This window comes from Hibiscus syriacus, unplaced genomic scaffold (genome assembly GCF_006381635.1).
Source record: "Hibiscus syriacus cultivar Baekdansim isolate YM2019G1 unplaced genomic scaffold, ASM638163v2 tig00110865_pilon, whole genome shotgun sequence".
Taxonomy (NCBI): Eukaryota; Viridiplantae; Streptophyta; class Magnoliopsida; order Malvales; family Malvaceae; genus Hibiscus; species Hibiscus syriacus.
Genome location: NW_024062894.1, coordinates 3,396,622 through 3,419,528, shown reverse-complemented (window position 1 = coordinate 3,419,528; position 22,907 = coordinate 3,396,622). Strand labels below are relative to the sequence as shown.

Sequence of the window (22,907 nt, the reverse complement as noted above, 5' to 3'; positions counted from 1 at the left end):
GATTCATGAAGAATCTTGATACATAATTGTTCACCATCAGTCACACATAAAAGACCTCTAAAGTACAATACATCACCATCTTGCATTTCGAACCCTAGGGCATTACCTTGGCAAACTTGTTTCATTCAAGCTTTATCTAACTATTTGAACTTTGAAGTCTCTTGACTTCACTCACTAACATGGGTTCTTCACGAAGCTTGGCTAACAAACCTCCATCATTTGATATACTCAGTCACGCCAACAAAGCTCTCAGTTCTGACATCGACTTTTGGCTCAGCGCATCTACTACAATATTTGCTTTCCTGGGGTGATGGTCGATAACATAATCATAATCCTTCAACAACTCCACCCATATATGTTGCCTCAAGTTAAGCTCCTTTTGGGTAAGTAAATACTTTAAACTTTTATGGTCAGTGGAGATGTGGTACTTTTCCCCAAACAAATAGTGCCTCTAAATCTTGAGCGCAATGACAACTGTTGCAAGCTCTAGATAGTGGGTGTGGTAATTCTACTCGAGAGCCTTACTACTTTTCTTTCTTGCATCAGGAATCATCCTAAGCCGCTTAATGAAGCATCGATATACACTATAAATTCATTTCCTGACTCAGGCTAGGTTAAGACTGGGTCTTGGGTCAAAAAGGGTCTTCAATTGTTCGAAACTACTCTGATGTTTCTCGGCCCACACAAACAACACATATTCTTGAAGTAAATTTGTCATCAAGGTGGCTATCATTGAAAACCCTTTACAAAGTGACGATAATAGTCTGCGATGCCTAAGAAACTATGCATCTCGGTTACACTTTTGGGTGGCTTCCACTTAAGGACCACTTAAACTTTCTGAGGGTCAACACGAATACCATTTTCTGCTACTACATGCCCTAAAAATGAAACATCATACAACCAAAATTTGCAATTTCCAAACTTAGTGAACAACTGATAGTCTCAAAGGATATGGAGAACTATGCAAAGGTGTCAGTCGTGCTCATCCTCTGATCACGAATACACTAGAATATCATCTATGAAAACCATCACAAACTGATCCAAATACAAGTGGATAATTTTTTTTATGAGATCCATGAATGTCGCTGGGCATTGGTGAGTCCAAATGGAATTAACAGGAACTCATAGTGACTATATCTTGTCCTGAACGTCGTCTTTACTATATCTGCTTCCTTGACCTTTAATTGATAATACCCTGATCACAAGTCTATTTTAGGTAAGGGATAACGGTTCTTGATGATCAATTTATTCAACTGTCAATAATCAATGCACAACCGCATCAACCCATTTTTCTTCTTAATGAAGAGAACTGGTACTTTCCACAGTAAGATATATGGTCAGACGAAACCTTTCTCTAACAACTTCTGGATTTGAACCTTTAGCTCTTTTAGTTCCATTGGTTCCATGCGATGGAGACAATGGACACCAGAGTAGATCCTGGCATTACCTCAATGCCAAACTCTAACTCTCCATCAATTATAACCCTGGTAACTCTTCCTAAAAAACATCTAAAAAGTCTCTGACTGTTTAGATGTCCTCAATCCGTGAAACTTCTACTCAAGTGTCGATTACATGAGCCATTAAGTCTTGATAACCCCGATCTAATATTCTTTTTGCTTTAAGAGCTGACACAATCCTTGAGTACTTGGGTTTTTCTCTAAATATCACAATATGTGTCTCGTCCTCTTTCTTGAGTTTAAATCGTCAAAGCTTGCACCTCAAGCTTGCATCGTGCTATGACAACCAGTCCATGCCCAAAATTAAATCAAACTCTCTTAAAGGTATGTCCATAAGTTTGGCAAGGAATGTTTCACCTTGAATTTCATTAGGGCATCTACAGTGGACCTTGTCTATTAGGACAACTAATACTAAAGGGCTAGATACTCTAAACCTTATCTTAAGCTTCTCAGATGGGATAATATTATCTTGAACTAGATCATAACAGATATAGGAATGGTTGGATGTTGGATTGATTAACGTAGCAATTGGGAGAGAAAACACTATAAATATACCTGAAATAATATTTACGGCGTCACAATCCTCTTGGCTCAGACTGTATACTGACGAGCAACAACTCTGGGCTCTGCATTGGCCCTAGATTAGACCGCACCTCAACCAGTTTAACCAGATGATGAGCTACCACCCTTATAAGATCCTCTCCCCGTCTGAACTGTAGGAGCTGACCTTTGCGTCAAATATGGTGTCGTATCTCTAGCCTCTGGGAACTCTCTGATAAAATTGTACTAAGAACCACATATATAACAACCTCTTGACCCTCTTTCGACACACCCCTGCATACTTTCGATCATAAACTAAACAGAAAGGCTAAGACTGTACCATTGATGAACCTCCAGGGCTTGCTATTGAGGTAATAACCAACGACTTCTTCTGCTGATTTGACCTACCACCTCCTCTACTCACTTGTCGAAGAATCTACTAGACTGGCCCAACGAGGCTCTCTAAAAAATCTAAGAGTCTCACTATCTCTTCGATGGTTGCGATAGTCCAGATGACTCTGTAACTCCCCTGAACTGACTGGGAGTAGCACCCGCAACTGTAGCTCCTCTCCCTAGCACTTTCTCTAAGGTTTTGGCTTGCCAGACCAACTCGACAAAAACTCTAGGGGGATTCGTAGATAGATGGGTGATGATATCATGTTGGAGGCCTTTCCTGAACCTCATACATTAAAAATACTCCGACAACACCAGCTCTAGTGTGTACCGACAGAGTCAAAGGAATTCCACCTCATACTCAAACATAGAATGATCTCCCTACGTCAACTATAAAAACTCCTCCAAAACCTGATCCAAAGTAGGCATTTCTGGCTCCAAAGAAATCTCAAATTGTATTTCACCAGTCAATTGTGTCACTCTTCAGCAAGGAGTTGACACACTTTAGCATACCCTTGGAATGAAGTATAGTTGATGAAGGGTCCTCTAAGTCTCCCTCAACCACTGATAAGTCAATATTGGGTTGTCATCTCCTAACCCAAAAAAGTATGTGATCTGATAACTTCGAAGCTTCTCAATAGGGGACTCTTATGGAGCTACGGCGGGTGGGGCTGTCTTAGTAGGTGGGGCTACTTGTGTCATGGGTAAGGCTCTAGATATATGCCTCAGGATAGTATTCATATCTCTAAATAAAGTTGCCTCCTCAACTCCTGCATCCCTGGGCTCCTCAAAATCTATCTCGGGAACAAAGTTATCACCAATATCACCCGCGAGGGAAGCTTTAATCTTGTCCTTACCCTTCTAACTATGACCTAGGCTCTCATATATATTTACCAATAAAAGTTTACTAGCATACATGCCTTTAGAGATGTAAATAGTTATTATCATTATTCAAATGCAAAAATACTCTTTATATATCTAAAGGCATGTATACTAATAAATTTTTACTAACTCTAACCTACAGGTCCTAGGAAAGTCAAAACCTGATGCTCTAATACCACTAAATGTAACACCCTTAACCAATATGACACACTCTCCACCGATCAGAATATTACACTGAACCACCAGAATGGTTAACAAAAAAAATTCTTTAAATTATTTCGCTTTCATAAATGACCATTGTAAACAATCACGCTAAATGAATAAACCAAAATTTAAATAAAATGATTTACATTAGGAGCTCCCAAAAATATTATTCAAATTATACAGAGCATTACTAAAAAATGACCCATAAAAATATACAAAGGATCGTACTCTGACATGGGCTCTCATCCATATTTAACTCTAAAAAATTTAAACCATAATTGGAGTAATTATCACTATTCAAACATAGAAGTACCCTTTATATCTCTAAAGGCATGTATATTCATAAACTCTTACTAGATCTGACCTACAGGTCCTAGGAACGTCTAAACCTGACGCTCTGATACCACTAAATATAACACCCTAGACCAGTGTGACACATAGTCGACCAATCAGAATGCTACATGGAAGCACCAAAATGGTTAACCAAAATTTTCTTTTAAATTTTTCTGCTTTAAAAAATGACCATTATAAATAATCACGCTAAAATAAATCAACCACAATTTAAATAAAATGATTTACATCAAGAGCTCCAAAAAATATTATTTCAAATCATAAATGCCCTTTATAAAGATGACATGAGACGTACTCTGCATTAATTGGGTCTGGATCACTGATGGTCCTAAAAAGTCATCAGAATGTTAATCATCTAACCAGCGTAAGGAAACAAATTTCAAACATGAGCTAACTAACTCAGTGGCACACTAACAACTAAGCCATACTAAAAGAGTTAATGACATGCTCAAGCTATGAAGTCTATTATATATTCTATTCTACTAGCCCACTACTTGAGTGTTAGACCTTGTATCCAAGCTAGTCTGCTTTAAAACTGCTTTATTGAGTATTCTCGGATACTCACTATCTGCGTTATGGTAGACATCATGGTGCGACTGAGGGTTTTGTATCTCATAGCTCACACACCCTTATAATCTACCCTGAATATGGCCCCAAGAATTCTCTACATCGAAAACCATACCCATGACTAACCCACCATTTATTCTAAAGAGTGTTAAGGCCTCGGCAAACATGGTTAGTTAGAAGGGCCTCGGCCCTACCTAAGGATATATCCAAACAAAATCTAAACTTTTGATACTGCTAGCATTTTCTAAAGAAACTCGAGTGTCATGGTCGTTTACCGAGCATCATCCAAGGCTATTTTAATGTCATCCTAATAAATCTTGTTTCTGTGTGTAATTAATGTCATTAATATTCTCACTTGTAGTCTTATTTAATGATAAAAATAAGTGTTGGGGTACCTCGAGTCTAATTCCCTTAAAAACTGACATTTTCCCCCAAAACAGACTGAAAGTATCGATACTACATTAAAAGTATCGATACTCCTGCAAAAGTTTCGATACTTTATATAAGTATCGATACTTTTAAACATTATTTTATGCCAAGTTTTGAAACTTTATGGAAGTTTTAAAACTATAACCGAATTTTTGATACTCTTAAAAGAGTATCGATTCTTTTACCTAAAATACACGAATTTGCCCAAAACAAAGAACAAGTATCGATACTATCCAATAGTATCAATGCTCTTCCTGCAGAAGTCATCAGACACATACTAATAATGTTATATTTCAAACTTAAAGACCTTAGGAGGTCCCCAAACATGCTTAAAGTTTTATTGAATCAACAAGGGTCATAATAGAGGCTTTAAACACATTTATAATACTAAAACAAGAATTTCACCATGAAAATGTTTATCATGCTCAACTCAGCCATTTAATCTATTTTGAACTTCTAATGACTCACTAAGAGTATAGAATAGTTGTGAAGGTGTTACCTTGCTTCTTTGGTGCTATAACACTCCTAAACTCAACCAATGCTCAACATTTCTTTTCATTTTGATTTGGAACTCTCTCCTACTTCCTTCACTACAAAAGTAAGAAAATGGATTACTAATGCATCTATAGGTTGGATACATTCTAATTAACTTCTTATAATCCAAAACATAGCTAGAATCCATAGATTCTCACAACCCTATAAAAACCCATCTTTCTTTTATGGATAACAACTAGTGAAATGGAGCTTAAAATAAAGCTTGAAGATTACCTTTTCTTGACTCAAACTAAACTTGAAGTCCTTAATCCTTCAAATTGAAGATGGGAGAAAAAAAGAGAAAAGATGAAAGAATAATATGAGTGATTGGTGGGAAAATGGGGAGTTGTTCCCGTATATCTCATAAAATATGGGAGTTTTCATCTTTTGAATTAAGAATTGGGTAAATTTCACTTTTAGTGTCTCTATTTTATAATTCATAAGACATTCATCTTTTACCAAGTAACTCTTAGGCCCCAGTCAAGCCCAAAAACTCTAATTTGGGTCCAACTATTTCATAAGGTCTAATTGGGCTCAACTTTAGGCTTCGAGTTGACCCGAACTACTAACTTGAGATTAGGGACGTTACAAAAGCTCTTACAAATCTAAGCGATGAAACAGTGAACAAAACATGCACACAAACTGAAAATGCTAAAGTTTTAGTAATTCAAAATAAACCCAAGCCAAATTAAGTTAGTTCATAACTAGGTGAAAAACATACAATATCATTCATTCAATACAACCCATTTCAAAATTGGAAGGAAGAAGTAAAAAGAAACAAAGGAGAAAGAAGACTCTCAAGCCAAGAGCAACCATGGACTACTGTGAACCACGTCAAACGTTGCTGCTTCTCTTAAAGGCCAGCAAGCTTTATCCCCTTCAAGCCCCAATAATAGAGGTCACCACGATAAAGAAGAGATGAATGAAGAGTGGTCACCTCTAACTTTTCTCTTTCTTATATCACACTTTCCATTCTACCATAAATGTGGTGTCTTTTTCTTTATATAGTGGGGGATCCTATGGTTTTGTGCCTTAATTCCTAAAGGAATTTACCCTTCACGTGCGGGGCATAGCTGGCAAGGTGTCACATATGGACTGATACCAATAAATATCTTCCTCATTTGTCTTCCAGGGCACCTAGAAATACTGACCCTTTTGCTACAACATAATCATCCCCTCCAAGCAGTTCACCTTGAGTCATCTGCACATCACTACATCGAAACAAACCCTTCTCAAGCAGAACCAATTTCACCAATACATGAAATAAGACAACAAAATAAACTATATGCAAATGAATGAGTTGTATTCAGCTAAATGCAACTAAATGTTCTTAAGAACCTTCACTAACCTTAGTAAAAAGGCATAAAATATACCTTTTTTACAAGGATAACAAGATCAACTAGTAAGCCCTATAAGAAGAAATGGTGAGGTCCCCATCAGCAATTGGAATGATATGAAGGCAATTATGATGAAAAGGTTCATACCTGTCAGTTATCATAAAGACCTATTCCACAAACTCCAATATACTTTTAAGCACAAAGGAAGTGAGATCACCTTAGGACCCATGACGCCTAAATAAGTGTAACACGACCAAATGCACATGAAGAAGATCGTGGAAGCCTTAAGGAAGAATCAACACAATCCTAAGTCAAAGGACGATCAAGCCACAAAATCTAACCTTTTCACTAGAAGGTGTGATGATTTGTTGAAAGAAAGTAAAGAATTTAGAACCTTTGTGAAAATTGTGACGTTTGGAGCCAATGGACACAATCGGAATTGAAAATTCATGATGTTTCAAGTCCAAATCTCCAAAAGGTAAGTACCCATTCAACTTAAATTACTCATTCTTTCATCTTGCAGGTTGATTCACATGAAATGTTACTTTCAAAAGGTTTATCCTTTGAAGAAGACTTATCAATAAAGGTACTTGTTGTAAATTCTATTCCAAAGAAAGGCCTATTGGGAATCTTTATGAAAAGACACCTTTTGAAGGGTGCCTAATTGATGAGGCACAAGTGAAAGAACAAGTCTTATGGGAAAAGAAAGCTCCTGATCGAAGGTATACAAACAACGAGGAGTATTCAGCCATAAGAAGTTGTAACTTGAAGGGAGATCCAAGCACCCTTAAGGAAAGGCGTTTCAAGTATACCAAAGGCTTCGATTTGAGGACAAATCGCCTTGAAGATGGGGAGTTTTCTCATTCCTTATATTTTTCTTTTCTTTATATTACATACTTAGCATTATATTGATCTTCTATGAACTTATGCATCAATTCATATCCTATTGTTATGTCTTAATATCATATGATATGCATTTTATGCTTAGGTTATTGATTATGTATGAACACCTTCATAACATGCATGTTCATTAAGTATTTTGCATGCTAGTATCCCTATATTCCTATACTTAACTTATATTATGCATTTGTTATGATTTACCTTCATTCCTAGCTTAATACATGATTATATTATGAGTTTATATCATTTCTTAGCTTATGCATATTAATAGTTAGCATATGAGTTGATATTGATAGCTTTTGCATTCATTCCTAGCTCATTTGCATCATTTACATAGGCAGTATCAAACTAATGGATTGATTCTAGCTCACACATTACTTATTTCCTTGTTTTCTTTTCATTCATAAGTGAACACATCAAGTAGGCATCACTTGGCAGCTTGGCATAGCTAAAAGGTAAGCATGACAGCTCATGGATAGATCAAAGTGGAGACAAGTAGATGAACCTAGCTCAAGCATGAGAAGTCTAGCTCAGAGATAGTTAAGGAAGCTGAATGGAGTTGAAGAGTAGCTGACATGTAACTAAGTAGCTAGAAGTGTCACTAGTTATCTTGCACGAGTTACCTTAGCTCACACTCACCTAGCTACCTAAGTGGAAACCTTGGACATCATACAAGCACTATGGACGAGCCTAACATCACCTTTGAGCAAGGGTACATCATAAGCAAGGCGTTGAAGAGCACACCAAGTAAGGAATCATGAGCATTCATTAAAAGTGCTTGTGATTCCCTATTGAATTCAAATTAAGTGCCAAAAGCCAAAGGAGTTATAACCATTCGGCCAAGACCTCACAACCACTCATTTAGGTGCTAAGTATGAATAATTATGAGTATTTTTGACCAAGCAATTCACACCATTCATTCAAGCATTCGAAGGGCCAAACCAAGGTAACCATTCGGCCAAATGCATCATTGGGCTTATGAAAAGGCTAGTCGAACCAAAACTTACCCATTTATCATCAAAGGTTGTAAACATTCAACAAATGAACATGTACTTTCATAGGAAACAACCTTTGGCTGAAACTATATGTCCATTCGGCCTAGTCTATTCATTTTGTATCGATAGCCAATATCTTAGCTTTTGTAAGGCATCATCCTTTGCTTATACAAGTGAGAGTTCATCCCTTTTCCTTAGTACTTTGTGACTTTATCAACTTATCAAGTATGTCATATTTCATTGATACTTTTGGTTCATATCTTATCATAGATAGTGGGTCAAAGTACTTATCTACCACCCCTTATGAGAAAGTATAACGACTGGGTCTATACTCCTTAGTATAGGTTCTTCTTTAGTCTTTCTTAAGATACTATTAACACCATTTCTATCCATTTCTTTCATCACCCTTATCCCACATCCAAATCACTAAACCAACCCCATTTTCATCATTCTAAAATCCCACCTACATCACTTTACATCAACCTTACATCAAACGTTGCAAGTTGTTTTCTTCCTTAATCAACCTACCAAACCATTGTCTTTGTAACCATTCACTTACGTTGTAGGTAGCTTTCTTCCTTCCTAAATCCACAATAAAATGTAGGTTGACCTACATCAAAAGGCAATGAGAGGTTTTAAGTGTTTATATCGCATGTAAATGGAGTAGACGTGGAACAAGATTTACTTTCGTTTGGACGAGTAATAAAAATGAGGCGTGGAGAATAATAGAAAGATTGAATGGTCTGAAGGTTTATGGCAATAAAATATTTATTATACTGGCCAAAATGAACAACAAACATTCAAGAAGAAAAGTTCAGGCATGGAAGCCAATGTGAAGACCGAAAAAAGTGGAACCTACTATTAATGTTGAGAGGTAAGAGGAACTCAATATTCAGAAGTTAGTGGAGAGGAAGAGTATCATAGGACTTGTTGAAGACTCTGATTTTTTGAAGACGAGTAGGTGTTTGATTGGGGTAATGGCAACTATCTATAACATAAGTAGTATCGAAAGGAGAATACAACAAAGTGAGCGATTGTTCTGTGTCAACGAAAAAAATTGTTTTGAGAATGCAGTGGAGTTTGATGCGTTCTTCCCAGAATTTGCACCATCGAAAAATCAGGGAATATATATGGCTCGTTAAGGGAATTTCAAGATTGAGTAATTTCAGAACGAGATCGAAAAAGAAAAAGAGATCGAGGTATCAAGAAGATGAAGAAGAAATCCAAGCAAGAGGAAACTCCATAATTATCAGGTAGATCCCTCTTTGATTCAAACATGGTATCTCGGTGGGAAATGCAAATTAGGGAGGCAAGAAAAACTCTGAAATTAGGTAAGAGTCTTGGAATTAAAATTTAAGACAATAAAAGCGACGCGGTGAGCGAATTAGCTATATTGAAAAGCGAACTAGTAAGTTTTTAAATTTAGGTGATGAATAAGCGAGAATAAGGGTACCAAGAATTTAAAAATTCTTCATATTCATTTGATGAAATTGGAATGGTGTGGTTTGAGAATGCTTTTATTTTTAGAGTATCGGTCTTGATTGGGGTGTATCGAATGGGCAAGTGTAAATGTGGGTTTAGAATATTTTAGAACAATTTATGTTAGTTTAATCCAAACTATATAAAGTGGGTTTAGAATAGCTATAAAAATATTTTTGGAAGTTTTTATTTAATCTTCTTGGCTATGGTTGAATTTGTTCACATTGGTGTCGGTCTCTATGGTGATAGTGATCTAGATCACTATTATGATTCCTCTTCGAGGTTTTTTGTGGCTTCTGTTGGTGGAAATGTAGTCTTGGAAGGGTGAAGTTTAACCATGTTTGAGTAAGAAAGATCATGGGTGTGAGCTTTTCTTCTGAATAGGTTTTGTATTTCTGTTTTATGGTTTTGATCAGGGGCATGTGCTTATTTTTCTTTATATGTATTTTTTCCTCTAATTAAGGTTAGAGAGGGTTTTAATGAGATATACAACTTAAGTTAGGCTTATTTGATTTCATTAATAAAATCTTCTTGCCAAGCAAAAAAACTTATTTAAATCTTCATTTTTATGATTTTGCTTGATTAAATGTTTAAAACAAAATTATTTAGGAGAAATTATTATATTCTTTTTATTTCAATTGAAAAGAGAGAAATACTCACCTTAATATATTTAAGGAATTATTTTCACTTCAATTAAAAATAATAGAATATTCTAGTTTTCTCTCATTTGTGTGTCGTTCATCTTTTTTTTTTCATTTTTATTGATTGGCGGCGGCACCAACTTTAATGCTGGTTGTTGAACGCGGTATTCTTTATTTTTTTCTTTTCTATATCATATCTTTATTTTCTTTTTCTTTTTTTATTTTCAATAAGTTTGTTTGTGTTGTACGTTTTCATTTACCTTTATGGCACATTTTTTATGCATTTTGTCATTTTTTTTCAATTCTTTAGCCGTTTTTATTTATCTTTTTTTAAGGTTTGATTTGATATTGTCACGACTGATCAAGATGGTGATTATCTACTAACTTTTTATCTTCACTGCTTTGGACCCTCGGATTAGATTTGGATACCTAGTTTGCATTTGTTGATAGCTTCTTACGTCGCTCGAGTCTAATTTATGGTTTGTCGGTGGTCTTTCAATAGTTTGATCCTCTTTTGTGGTTCGTTTGCTGATGTGTTCAGATCTGTTTGTATCTATCTTTGTTCGAGTTTCTTGGTTAGATTTAATCTTTCCTTGTATGGTCCTTATGTGATCTTAAATTACTAGTTTTGTTTCAATGATTATAGGAAATTTTCCTAATTATATGCTTAGATTTTGATTGTAAATCTTTATTGTAATTTTGGAATATTCTTCTATTTTGAGTAAAATTAAAAATAATATAATATTATCTTTTCTCCTTAAAGTTTCCATTAATAAAGTAACACATATTTGTTTGTTTGAGAATAAGAGGATCATAATTTAAATTTATATTTGAATTCATAATTGTCATTATTAGAAGCAACATATAATTAATTAGGTATCGATTTTGGGTGTTGCAAGGATGTTCATCCTTTCCTATGCGAAATCGTCTCTCAAACCCTTTTCAATATGAATATATGGTTATATACATACCTATTTTAAAATTTCTTTTAAAGACATTTTATGTATTCGATCTACCTAACCCAAAGGTCGATGGCGACTTCTATATTTTTTATAACATTTCAAAACACGTGATCAAGTTCGGTCCCAAAAGCTGTTATGACACCTTTCACATCTCTTCTTCTTATCTTATGTTTTTCTGGTTTTTAACAATGGACTGGTAAGAGAAGCCAGGTGCATTTAGGTAGAATTTAGGAAAGAGAAAGGAGACGATGATGGTTATTTATTGTTTTGGTTTTTGAGAGATATCTTGGCTGATTCTCTAGGTCGTGAGGTTTGTCCACGCTCACCATACCAATTGTTGATAATAGCAAGTTTGTCTCATCGATTGTTGGCGGTTCACTCATTCTATTTTGGACAGTGGGCCAAGATCGACGAGAGAACGACTGTTAGTTGGTTTTTCTTTGTAAGAGAGAGTCAATCATAAAGAACAAGATTAAGGAGAAAAATGGTCTCTAAAAATTGGAAGCTTCAACCCCTTTGTCAGTCTTGATTGTGGTATATATAGTGGTTCCTAGCTGGTGGTGTGAAGCGTTGGGTTATTATGTCTATTTGTAGTTCAATGAGCTAAATAAATCTGTAGATCTTATATTTCGTTTTGGTAGATTATGTGGATATGTCAGATGTCTTGTATACGCGCTGTAATTAGGTCAACGATTTATATCTAGAGAATGTGGATTTCTTGATAACTCTGATAAGAAGAGAGGTTTGTTTGATGACCTTATTAATGGAGTGTTGATGATTTCCATAAGTCATATATGTGGAGGCTTCGAGATTTTTAAAGATCATTCTCCGAAGCTATAATAGATACATATATAGATTCAAATATCAGACATGAATATAGTCAACAATCGAAATAAATACTTGATTGTTACCCAACTTGCAACGTATACAATCACCTATTGATATTCTAAAGAGGAGGTAAAATGACAGAAAAAGCAGGCCAATAGTTGGAGTCACAACTGCCAACATGACTTTATTGGAGACAATGGTGTCATTTTAGTTTCACATAATAGTACAAGGAGGTGGACTTGGATCGGGCACCACTCTGTAATATTCAACCTGGGGTGGTTGATGGTATATAATCGGCGGCTTAGTAGATTTTTCTGGTTTGGATGGTTCGGGATCTTTCACTTGTTCAACTATCTCAATGCTTGCATGACAAAGCTTCTTCCTCAATGCCTCGGTCAAGCATGCCGCATCAACCCCATCACCCAATATCATCAGCTTATCCTTTTCCGGTCCATGTAATGCCACCGATGTCACCCCTGCCAATGCATCACATCTATTAATTATGTTTTCATTTTTGTTAGAACAATTTTTCTTAAATAATGTGATAGAGAAAAACAATAATTCATATAAAAATTATTTTTTAATTAAGGTGAAATGAACAGTGTAAAAGAAATACTCTCAAATTGTTTGGTGTCTTTGGAAAGATGCTGTGAAGACACAACGTCTTCCCTAAACTACATATAAACGTGAACGGCAAACTTCATAACATATAAACTTAGAACACAATATGTTTTCTCGATGTTTTTCCAAAAACGTTAGGTGGTTCGAATGTTATTCACATCCATTATTCATTTCATCCTAATTGAAAAAATAATTTCTCCATCGTCCGTTCTAACTATTTTCTCCCACCACATTATCCGATCAAATTTTTTCATTTTTCTTGAATTCTGACCAATAACGTCAAGTTGAATTTGAAAAGGTTAACGTTAAAAACATACCATATGCAACAGCAGCTACCTGTAATGCCTTTTTTCGACATTTTCTGCAATGCATCGACACTTTAATAACTATCTTTTGCTGCAAATTTCAATCAAAAATTAAACTATCAGATTTCCCAACATTATTTTTCATGGAGACAAGAAAATAAATTACTTACCTTCATATTCTCTAACACCGAAAAGAATGTTGCTTGAGAGAATTAGGCTTCTGGTTACTGCAGAACAATAGCTGCCATTACTAGCTCTTTATATAATGTCATCAGACCCAATGGTTAAACTCATCAGTAAGATAATATTAAATTAGCATTAATGGAAGTTTAAGGATTAATATAATGATGATCCACAATTTATGGGTTCAACAAAGGGAAACCCAATCAAACCTCCCTATGTCAACCTACAGTGTAAGCTTAATCTTGAGTTAACTCTGCATGCAAAAGTCAATTATTATCTTAATCATCAGCTGTTTAACAATGGGTAGCGAAATATCGTGAGGATTTCACATGCACATGATTGAAAACAAATTGCTTGAAGATTCAAAGAAGTCAACTTGTAGATCCGAATTTTTCGAGGGTTGGAAGTTTGACGTAATAATCTCTACGTATTGATAACCTCATCGGAGACCCAACTTTTCCTACACTTCTGCAATGTCAAAGTGTAGTAAATAAATGCGAATTATAATATCATTTTTTAGAATAAAAATAAAAGTTAAAAACAATTATGAAAATGTCATGTCACAACACCACAATGTGTCATAATTTAGGGACGAATATATGATTTTATGTTGAAATACGACCTTGAACTTATAAAATTTCAATGATAAAAGCAGATTTTTAATTGAAAATACATAGAACAAATCTAAAATATATAGTAATTTTAAAATTTTAAGAGACGACCTCCACATCTACTCCTCCCTCGGTCCATCTCTGTCACATGATAGTGTTAACCCTAAATGGCTAAGTTTTAACGATAAAAAATAATTAAAGAGTATAATTGTTATAATTTTTTTAGTTCGATGAATTATTTGATTTAATTTTTTAGTATAAAGAGTTTAATTCAATTAAAAATTCAGGAACTTGAATACATGTTTTTTAAGTTCAAATGCTTTTTTTCATCCTTAATCCATTTAAAAAGTTGTTAAATGAAACAGAAATTAGAAGATGTATATTCTTTTTAATGATTTTGTTAGGGTAAATTACATAAATGACCACCTAACTATGGGCTTGGTCTCAAAATTATCTTCATTTTAAAATTTTGCGTCAATATGACTACTGAAGTATTTAAATGGTTTCAATATAGCCTCTTGTCGTTAACATTTAATGGAATTGTTTACGTGGCAGTTAACGAAATTGATATAATTAGGGTGCGACTCCTTGTAAAGTTATGATCTACAGCGCTCGAACCCAGATTTGTTTTCTTCCATTTTGGTCACTACTTGTGTATGATTTGTTTCCTTGAATTTTCATTTAATGTAATTTGATCCTAATTCTGTTTTTACTTTTTCTAATGCCTTAATTTTAGCATTAACTTTAAAATCGTTTATTCTAGTCATGTATTAAATTTATAGCTTAAATCCCTTAGAATTTAGAATTAATCAATTTGATCACCAAGATTAACTTTAATTCTTAATTTTTAATCAGGTCCTAATTTCAATTTAATTTTATAAATTTATTTCTCCATTCAAATTGTGATGATGTCACAATCTGATTAAAGGATTTTTTTAATTTTAATTTAATTAATCTAGGACATTTAATCTATAAATTTAATACATGACTAGAATAAAAGATTTTAAAGTTAATGCTCAAATTAAGGCATTAGACATTTATAGAATCAAGATAAAATTGCATTAAATGAAAATCCAAGGAAACAAATCATATACAAGTAGTGACCAAAATGGAAGAAAACAAAGCATGGTTCCAACGCAGCGAATATGTAACTTTACAAGGACCCGTTTCCTAATTATACTAACCACGTAAATACTTCCGTTAAATGTTAACGGCAGGTAGCTATATTGAAATCATTTAAATAGTTCGATGGTCATAACATCTCAAATTTGAAAATGATGGTCATTTCGAGACCAAGCCCATAGTGGGGTGGTCATTTATGTAGTTTACCCATTTTCTTATTTAGTACATTACATCTCGTTTTATCCAATTATTAGTAAGAACATAAATGGAAGTCAGTCAATTCATATTAAAAAAATCATTTTGGGTATTGAGTTTCTCAAAGATTTGGGGCTTGTTGAAAACATTTTGATGTTTCGATATAACAAATTAAATTAAAAGAATTTTAATTTTGAAAAAGATTTTTCTAAGCATATTCAATATATTAAATCGAATATCAAAATATTACTCAAAGTATTTCAAAGTTCATTTTAAATCCTTACTCAAGTGTAAAATTAAGTTTTAATCTTAAAATAATTTCAAACGATTTTACAAAATATTTCGAACCATTTCAAAGCCAAAAATTCCAGATTGCTCAGAGGGAACTGATTCCCCCCCCAAGGGGGTACCTATCCCCCCTGAATGGTTTGGCTCCGAGAATTCCAGTATGCTCGGAGGGAACCGATTCCCCCCAGGGAGTACCGATTCCCCCCACTGTTCAACGATCGAAATATTTGAATTTTACACTTAGGTAACCGATTCCCCATTAGGGGTACCGATTCCCCCACGCTCCAAGCAGAAATATTAATTGTTTTCACACTTAAACGGATCCAAAAACTTCATTAATGATCCCCCAACATTCAGAAGTGATTCAAGGTGTATTTAAGCAAGCTTAGAAGCCATTGATCAATAACAAGAAACATCAAACAACTAGAATCAAGAGAGAATCAAAGAGAAAGCATCAAACCTCAAGTTTGAGCATTTCAAGCCTATTTTTCATTTAATATTCATTTTGCTTTCAAGAACACTTATTGTGCTCAATTGTATTCATTCTTGAGTGTTCTTTTCTTTGTTCTAGAATTGTGCAAACAATCTACCTTGTGAGGATTTCCTTGTAAGTTTGCAAATTTGTATTGTTCTCTTTGGGAGAGAGTGTTCTCAAGAATTTGGGGAATAATTATTGAGGGTTTGTAAGGTTACTCTTTGTCCTCAAAAGAAAGACAAATTAGTGAATTTGTGGAAAATCCTTAGTATGGATAGCTAAGGTAGTGGACGTAGACTTTGGTTGAGAAAGTCGAACCACTCTAAATCGATGTGCAAATTTCTTTCAATTTTCTGCAAAAGCTTCCACCAAAATTTTAATTGCCAATTCACCCCCTCTTGGCCATATTCATCAATCGATTAACTCAACAATTGGCATCAGAGCCTAACTCATTTGAAAGTTTAATCGCCTCTTGAGTCGATTCGGGAAGAGTTACATCGATAATCAAAGTCATCAATGGCCTCTACTTCAAACTTCGACTCCAGTCTCGATTCAATGCCCGTCAACAAGCCTCCTTTCTTCAATGGGGATAACTATGCCTATTGGAAAAATAGGATGATGTACTTCATTCAAGCAAGTGACATGGGAGCATGGAATGTCGTAGAAGAAAGATACATCAAGCCTCTCACTCATCCAAGATTGTGGAGTGAAAGAGAGACAAAAATGTTCCAGCTCAACTCCAAAGCCATCCATATCATATTTTGTGCTCTTGGACCAGATGAATACGGAAGAGTTTCATCTTGTACAACCTCCAAAGAAATATGGGACAAACTTCAAGTCACTCATGAAGGTACCGATGAGGTAAAGAAATCTAAAATTAGTATTCTAACGCATAGCTATGAAAATTTCAGGATGAAACCAGATGAAGATATCAAAGCTATGACAGATAGATTCTCAACGATTGTCAATGGTCTCAAATCATATGGAGAGATCATTTCAAATGAAAAGCTTGTGAGGAAGTTAGTTTACTCCCTTCCAAAATCATGGCAATCAAAGAAGACGACAATCATCGAGTCTAAGGATCTAACGTCCTTAACTCTTGAAGAGCTAATCGGTTCACTCCTCACTCATGAAATGATGCTTGAAGATGAGGTGGACCTCGATAAGATTGATGAGACACCAAAGGAGAAGGAGAAGGAGAAGAAGAAAAACATTGGAGTTGCTCTCAAATCCACAAAAGATGAGAGTGATTCGGATGAAGACGACGATGAAGAGGAAATGGCATTGTTTGCCAAACGGTTCAGAAAAATGATGAGACCTTACCGAGGAAGAAAATTCAAACGAAATGAAGGCCTCAAAAATGAACCAAAAGAGAAGGACCCAATCATTTGCTATGAATGCAAAAAGTCGGGGCATGTCAAATATGATTGTCCACAATTGAAGAGAAAGGGTCAATCAAAGAATAAGCACAAGGCTCATGTGGCTACATGGAGCGATGAAGAAGGTTCCGATGAAGAGGAACAAGAAGTAGCAAACTTGTGCTTGATGACATTCGGGGAAGATTCTAAGGTAACCTCTAACTCATCTAATTTTGATGATTTATCCTATGATGAGTTATTAGAGGAATATAATGGGTTGGCTTCGATTATGAGAAATTGTTTTTAAAATATAAAAATGATGTTTCAAAATTGAAAAATGAAAATAAACTCATATCTAAAACCAACAACGATCTTGAAAGTAAAATCAAAGATTTGCAAATCAAGCTAGAAGAGTTTGAAAAAAAATTTTGGATTTGCAAAATTTACTTTCAAAGGTCAATGATGATCATCAAAAGAAAATTGATGATCTTAAAGCCTCTTTTGATAAAGTTGGAACAAAACGTTTTGAAAATGGAGAAAATTCAAAATCCAACTGTGTTAGAAAAAGTTTTAAAAACTACAATCATAAGGTCCCCAAAGAACCTCTAATGGAAAAATCATTAAAAGTATATGGGTTCCTAAAGAGATCATTACTACTAAAGATAATGATATCCTACACAAATGGATACCAAAGGGGACTAGGATTTTGGAAACTAATGAATGTGTACCCAAAAGAATTTGGGTACCAAAAATTAGAAATTAATCTAAGTTTGTAGGAAAAGGAGCATTGCTACAAGTCACAGGAAACAAATCCAAATTCATGGTACCTTGATAGTAGATGCTCAAGACACATGACCGGAGACAAAAACCGGTTCATTGAGCTTAACACCAATGGAGGAGAAGTGACTTTTGGTGATGATTCAAAAGGTCACATTGAAGGTATTGGTACTATTGGTAATACCTCTTCCATACAAATTAAGAATGTTTTATATGTGAATGGATTAAAGCATAATCTATTGAGTATTAGTCAATTTTGTGATAAGGGATTCAATGTCATGTTTGATATTAATGGTTGTAAAGTCATTGACATTGCATCTAATCAGATTATGTTTGTTGGTCATAGAATAGGAAACATATACATGGTGCATTTAGATTCTTTTGATATGACTAATTTGTGCCTAGTTGCTAAGGATGAACATGATAGTTGGTTATGGCATAGGAGACTAGGACATGCTAGTATAAGTGTTTTGCAATGGCTAATTTAAGGTGATTTAGTTTGAGGGTTGCCTAAGCTTAAATTTGATAATGATAAAATCTGTGATGCTTGTGCTAAAGGGAAAAAAACGAGTTTCTTTTAAATCCATTAATGACGTATCAACTAGTAGAGTATTACAATTGATCTTATAGATCTTTTTGGGCCAACTAGGACTACTAGCTTGGGTGGAAAACAATATGCATTTGTCTTGGTAGATGACTATTCTAGATATACTTGGGTTCTATTCTTAAGTACTAAAGATGAAGCATTAGAAAATTTCATCACATTTTCAAAAGTAATCCAAAACGAAAAAGGTTACTCTATCACTAGTGTTAGAAGTGATCATGGCACTGAATTTGAAAATCTTGGATTTAATGAGTTTTGTAATTCTAATAGTATTAGCCATAATTTTTCAGCACCTAGAACCCCTCAACAAAATGGAGTTGTTGAGAGGAAAAATCAAACTTTAGAAGAAATGGCTAGAACCATGCTTTGTGAAAATAATTTGCCAAAATATTTTTGGACGAAAACCACAAATACCGCTTATTATATTGTAAATCGAGTAATGATTAGGCCAATTTTAAGAAAACTCCATATGAAATTTTCAAAAATAAAAAGCCTAACATTAGCTATTTTCATCCTTTTGGATGTAAATGTTTTGTTTTAAATAACGGTAAAGAAAACTTTGGCAAATTTGATTCTAAAAGTGATGAAGGAATTTTTCTGGGTTATTCCTTAAATTCTAAAGCTTATCGAGTATTTAATAAAAGAACTTTAGTTGTAGAAGAGTCTATACATGTTGTTTTCGATGATAATCCCCTTCCGAGGAAGGATTCTTGTGTGAATGATGATGTAGGTATTATAAATACAAATGAAGTTAGACATGACGTTGAAGAACCATCATCAAAGAAAGAAACAAAAGATGAGGTAACTCATGATCCTCTTGAGAATCCAACCATTAAAGAAAGGGAAGTATCTTATCCAAGAGAGTACAACTATGTCAAGGATGGTGAGATTATAGGTGATCCATCCAAAGGGGTAACAACTCGATCTTCTCTTAGAAATATTTGTAATTATGTTGCATTTATTTCATGCATAGAGCCTAAGAATATTAAAGAATCATTAAAAGATGAACATTGGATTATGGCTATGCAAAAAGAATTAAATCAATTTGAGAGAAGTAAAATGTGGACATTAGTTGAAAGGCCTAGTAATAAATCTATTGTAGGTACTAGATGGGTATTTAGGAATAAGCTTGATGAGAGTTGTAATATAATGAGAAACAAGGCTAGACTTGTTGCTCAAGGGTATACTCAAGAAAAGGGCATAGACTATGATGAAACATACGCTCCCGTAGCTAGGATGGAAGCAATTAGAATGTTATTAGCATTTGCATGTTTTCATGAATTTAAATTATATCAAATGGATGTTAAAAGTTAATTTTTAAATGGTTTTATAAAGGAAGAAGTGTATGTGGAACAACCTCCAGGTTTTGAAGATTCAAAATTTCCGGATCATGTTCTTAAATTGACAAAAGCGCTTTATGGTTTAAAACAAGCTCCTAGAGCTTGGTATGAACGATTGTCAAATTTTTTAATTGAAAAAGGTTTTTCAAAAGGGAAGGTTGTCACTACATTGTTTTTAAATCATAAGGGTAAAGATTTATTAGTAGTTCAAATTTATGTTGATGATATAATATTTGGTTCTACTAATGATGTTCTTTGCCAAGAATTTTCTAAGCTAATGCAAAGTGAGTTTGAGATGAGCATGATGGGGGAGCTCTCATTTTTCTTGGGACTCCAAATCAAGCAAAGAAAAGATGGCATCTTCATCAATCAAGCTAAGTACGTCAAAGATATGCTCAAGAAGTTTAGACTGGAAAATGGAAAACCTCATGACACTCCAATGAGCTCTTCAACAAAGCTTGACTTAGATAAAGGAGGTAAATGTGTAGATGTTAAATTATATAGGTCAATGATTGGCTCTTTGCTTTATCTAACTGCAAGTAGACCGGACATTATGTTTAGTGTTTGCTTATGTGCTAGATTTCAATCATGTCCTAAGGAATCACATTTACTAGCTGTTAAGAGAATCTTTAGATACCTTAAGGACACTCCTAGTTTAGGACTTTGGTATCCTAGAGACTCTAGCTTTAGCTTGCATGCCTTTTCTGATGCGGATTATGGAGGATGCAAATTAGATAGGAAAATCACCTCCGGTACTTGCCAATTCCTTGGAAATATGTTGATTTCTTGGTTTTCAAAGAAATAAAATTGTGTTGCATTATCTACCACTGAAGTCGAATACATTTCAGCTGGTAGTTATTGTGCACAAGTTTTATGGATGAAACAACAACTTTTTGATTATGGAATTGAAGTATGTACCATTCCTATCAAGTGTGACAATACTAGTGCTATTTGTCTCACTAAAAATCCCATCCAACACTCTAGAACTAAGCACATTGAAATAAGACATCACTTCATTAGAGACCATGTCACTAAGGAAGATGTAGTTCTAGAATTTGTTGATACTTTGCACCAATTAGCGGATATCTTTACAAAACCTTTAGACAAGGAAAGATTTTGGACACTTAGGAGAGAATTAGGTTTGACCAACCTATCTTCACTTAGTGTTTAAAATAATTTTAGCACTTTTAAGACTAAATGAAAAATGCTTAGAATAGTAATTTTTGATTGCATTCATTGCTATTAGTTAGGAGGAGTTTATGATTCTTGATGAAAATTAACTTTATGTTCAAATATAGTTTAAAGATTAATTTGGTTGTTTGAACGTGATTAATTTTCAATATATGAGTTGCCAATACCACTAGAGAAAATTAATTTAGCATTTTGTGTGTTTAAAATCGAATTTTAGCATTTTGGTGCACAGGGAATCGATACCCCCATGAGGGAACCGATTCCCCCTTTGAAGGGGAACCGATTCCCCCTAGGGGAATCGATACCCCGCTGGGGTTCTAGATTTTAACACGGGCAGAACACCCAAAAATCCTAAACCCTCTTCTTCTTTCTTACCGTCATTTCCCCTCTCTACTCTCCCTATCTCCATTCTTGCCTCAAATAAACGTTTTTAATCGGAATTCACTTCAAATATCATCTTCTAAACCTGCTAGCATCATTAAAATCGTGCAAACAACATCAAAATCCACTCAATCTCATATTTCAAGGTAAATTTTTTCAAACTCTCTATTTCATTAATTTTGAACATATGATTAGTTTTAAATAGAAATAGTGATCGGGCATTGCTTATTAGTGTTTATAAACTAAATTTTTACAACTAATTTCATCAAAAACACAAGATTTTTCCAAAATTTTTGAAATTTTTGAAATAAAAAAAATATTGTGTTTTGATTGAATTACGTTGTTATTATAAAAACTATACATATATTGATTTTCAAAACCTTATTTTTCAATAAGTTTTTCGAAAACTTTGCCCATTAGGATTGGTTTAGAGAACCTTGAAATATTGAGGACTCAATTGAGTTTTGGGATTGATTGAATTGCATACATGTGTTTTCTAAATTGTAGGTTATCCATTCTATTCCGACTTCCTAAACCATGTCCAATCCTAAACGTGCTAGGTCATCATCTAGTCGCTCACACCGTCAACCAAATCCACCTCCAAATCCTCCTCCTATTCCTGAAATTCCAATTCCTAATCCTAATCCCATTGATCCTAATATGACTATCCAAAACTCGTGCTTCAATCATCCTGGTCCTAGAAATCATCGTTTTTGGTATTATCAATATTTTGACACTTACAAAATTAGAGAAGAACGTATCCCTTCTCGTCAAGCTATGTTAGATATCGATTTTAGATATCTTCCTCTTTTACAAGAGTGGAAATTTGATAAACTTTGTGACCTTGAACCTATAGTTTACCATCAACTTGTTCGCATCTTTTATTCTAATGCCGCTTGTGTCAAAAATCGAGCTCAAACTGAGACCATAGAAGTCCGTTCCTACCTCCTAGGACAA

At 34.4% G+C, this 22,907-nt stretch overlaps 1 protein-coding gene across 1 annotated transcript; it reads right to left on the bottom strand.

The window, feature by feature from the left end:
• Positions 1–12,712: 12,712 nt before the first annotated feature.
• LOC120143990 (heavy metal-associated isoprenylated plant protein 47-like) lies at positions 12,713–13,696 on the bottom strand. The gene is made up of 3 exons (XM_039158171.1): positions 13,596–13,696; positions 13,438–13,516; positions 12,713–12,975 (listed from the first exon to the last, which is right to left on the bottom strand). Exons 1-3 carry the CDS (start codon positions 13,599–13,601, stop codon positions 12,713–12,715), a joined length of 348 nt encoding a protein of 115 aa, XP_039014102.1. The 5' UTR covers positions 13,602–13,696.
• Positions 13,697–22,907: the final 9,211 nt, after the last annotated feature.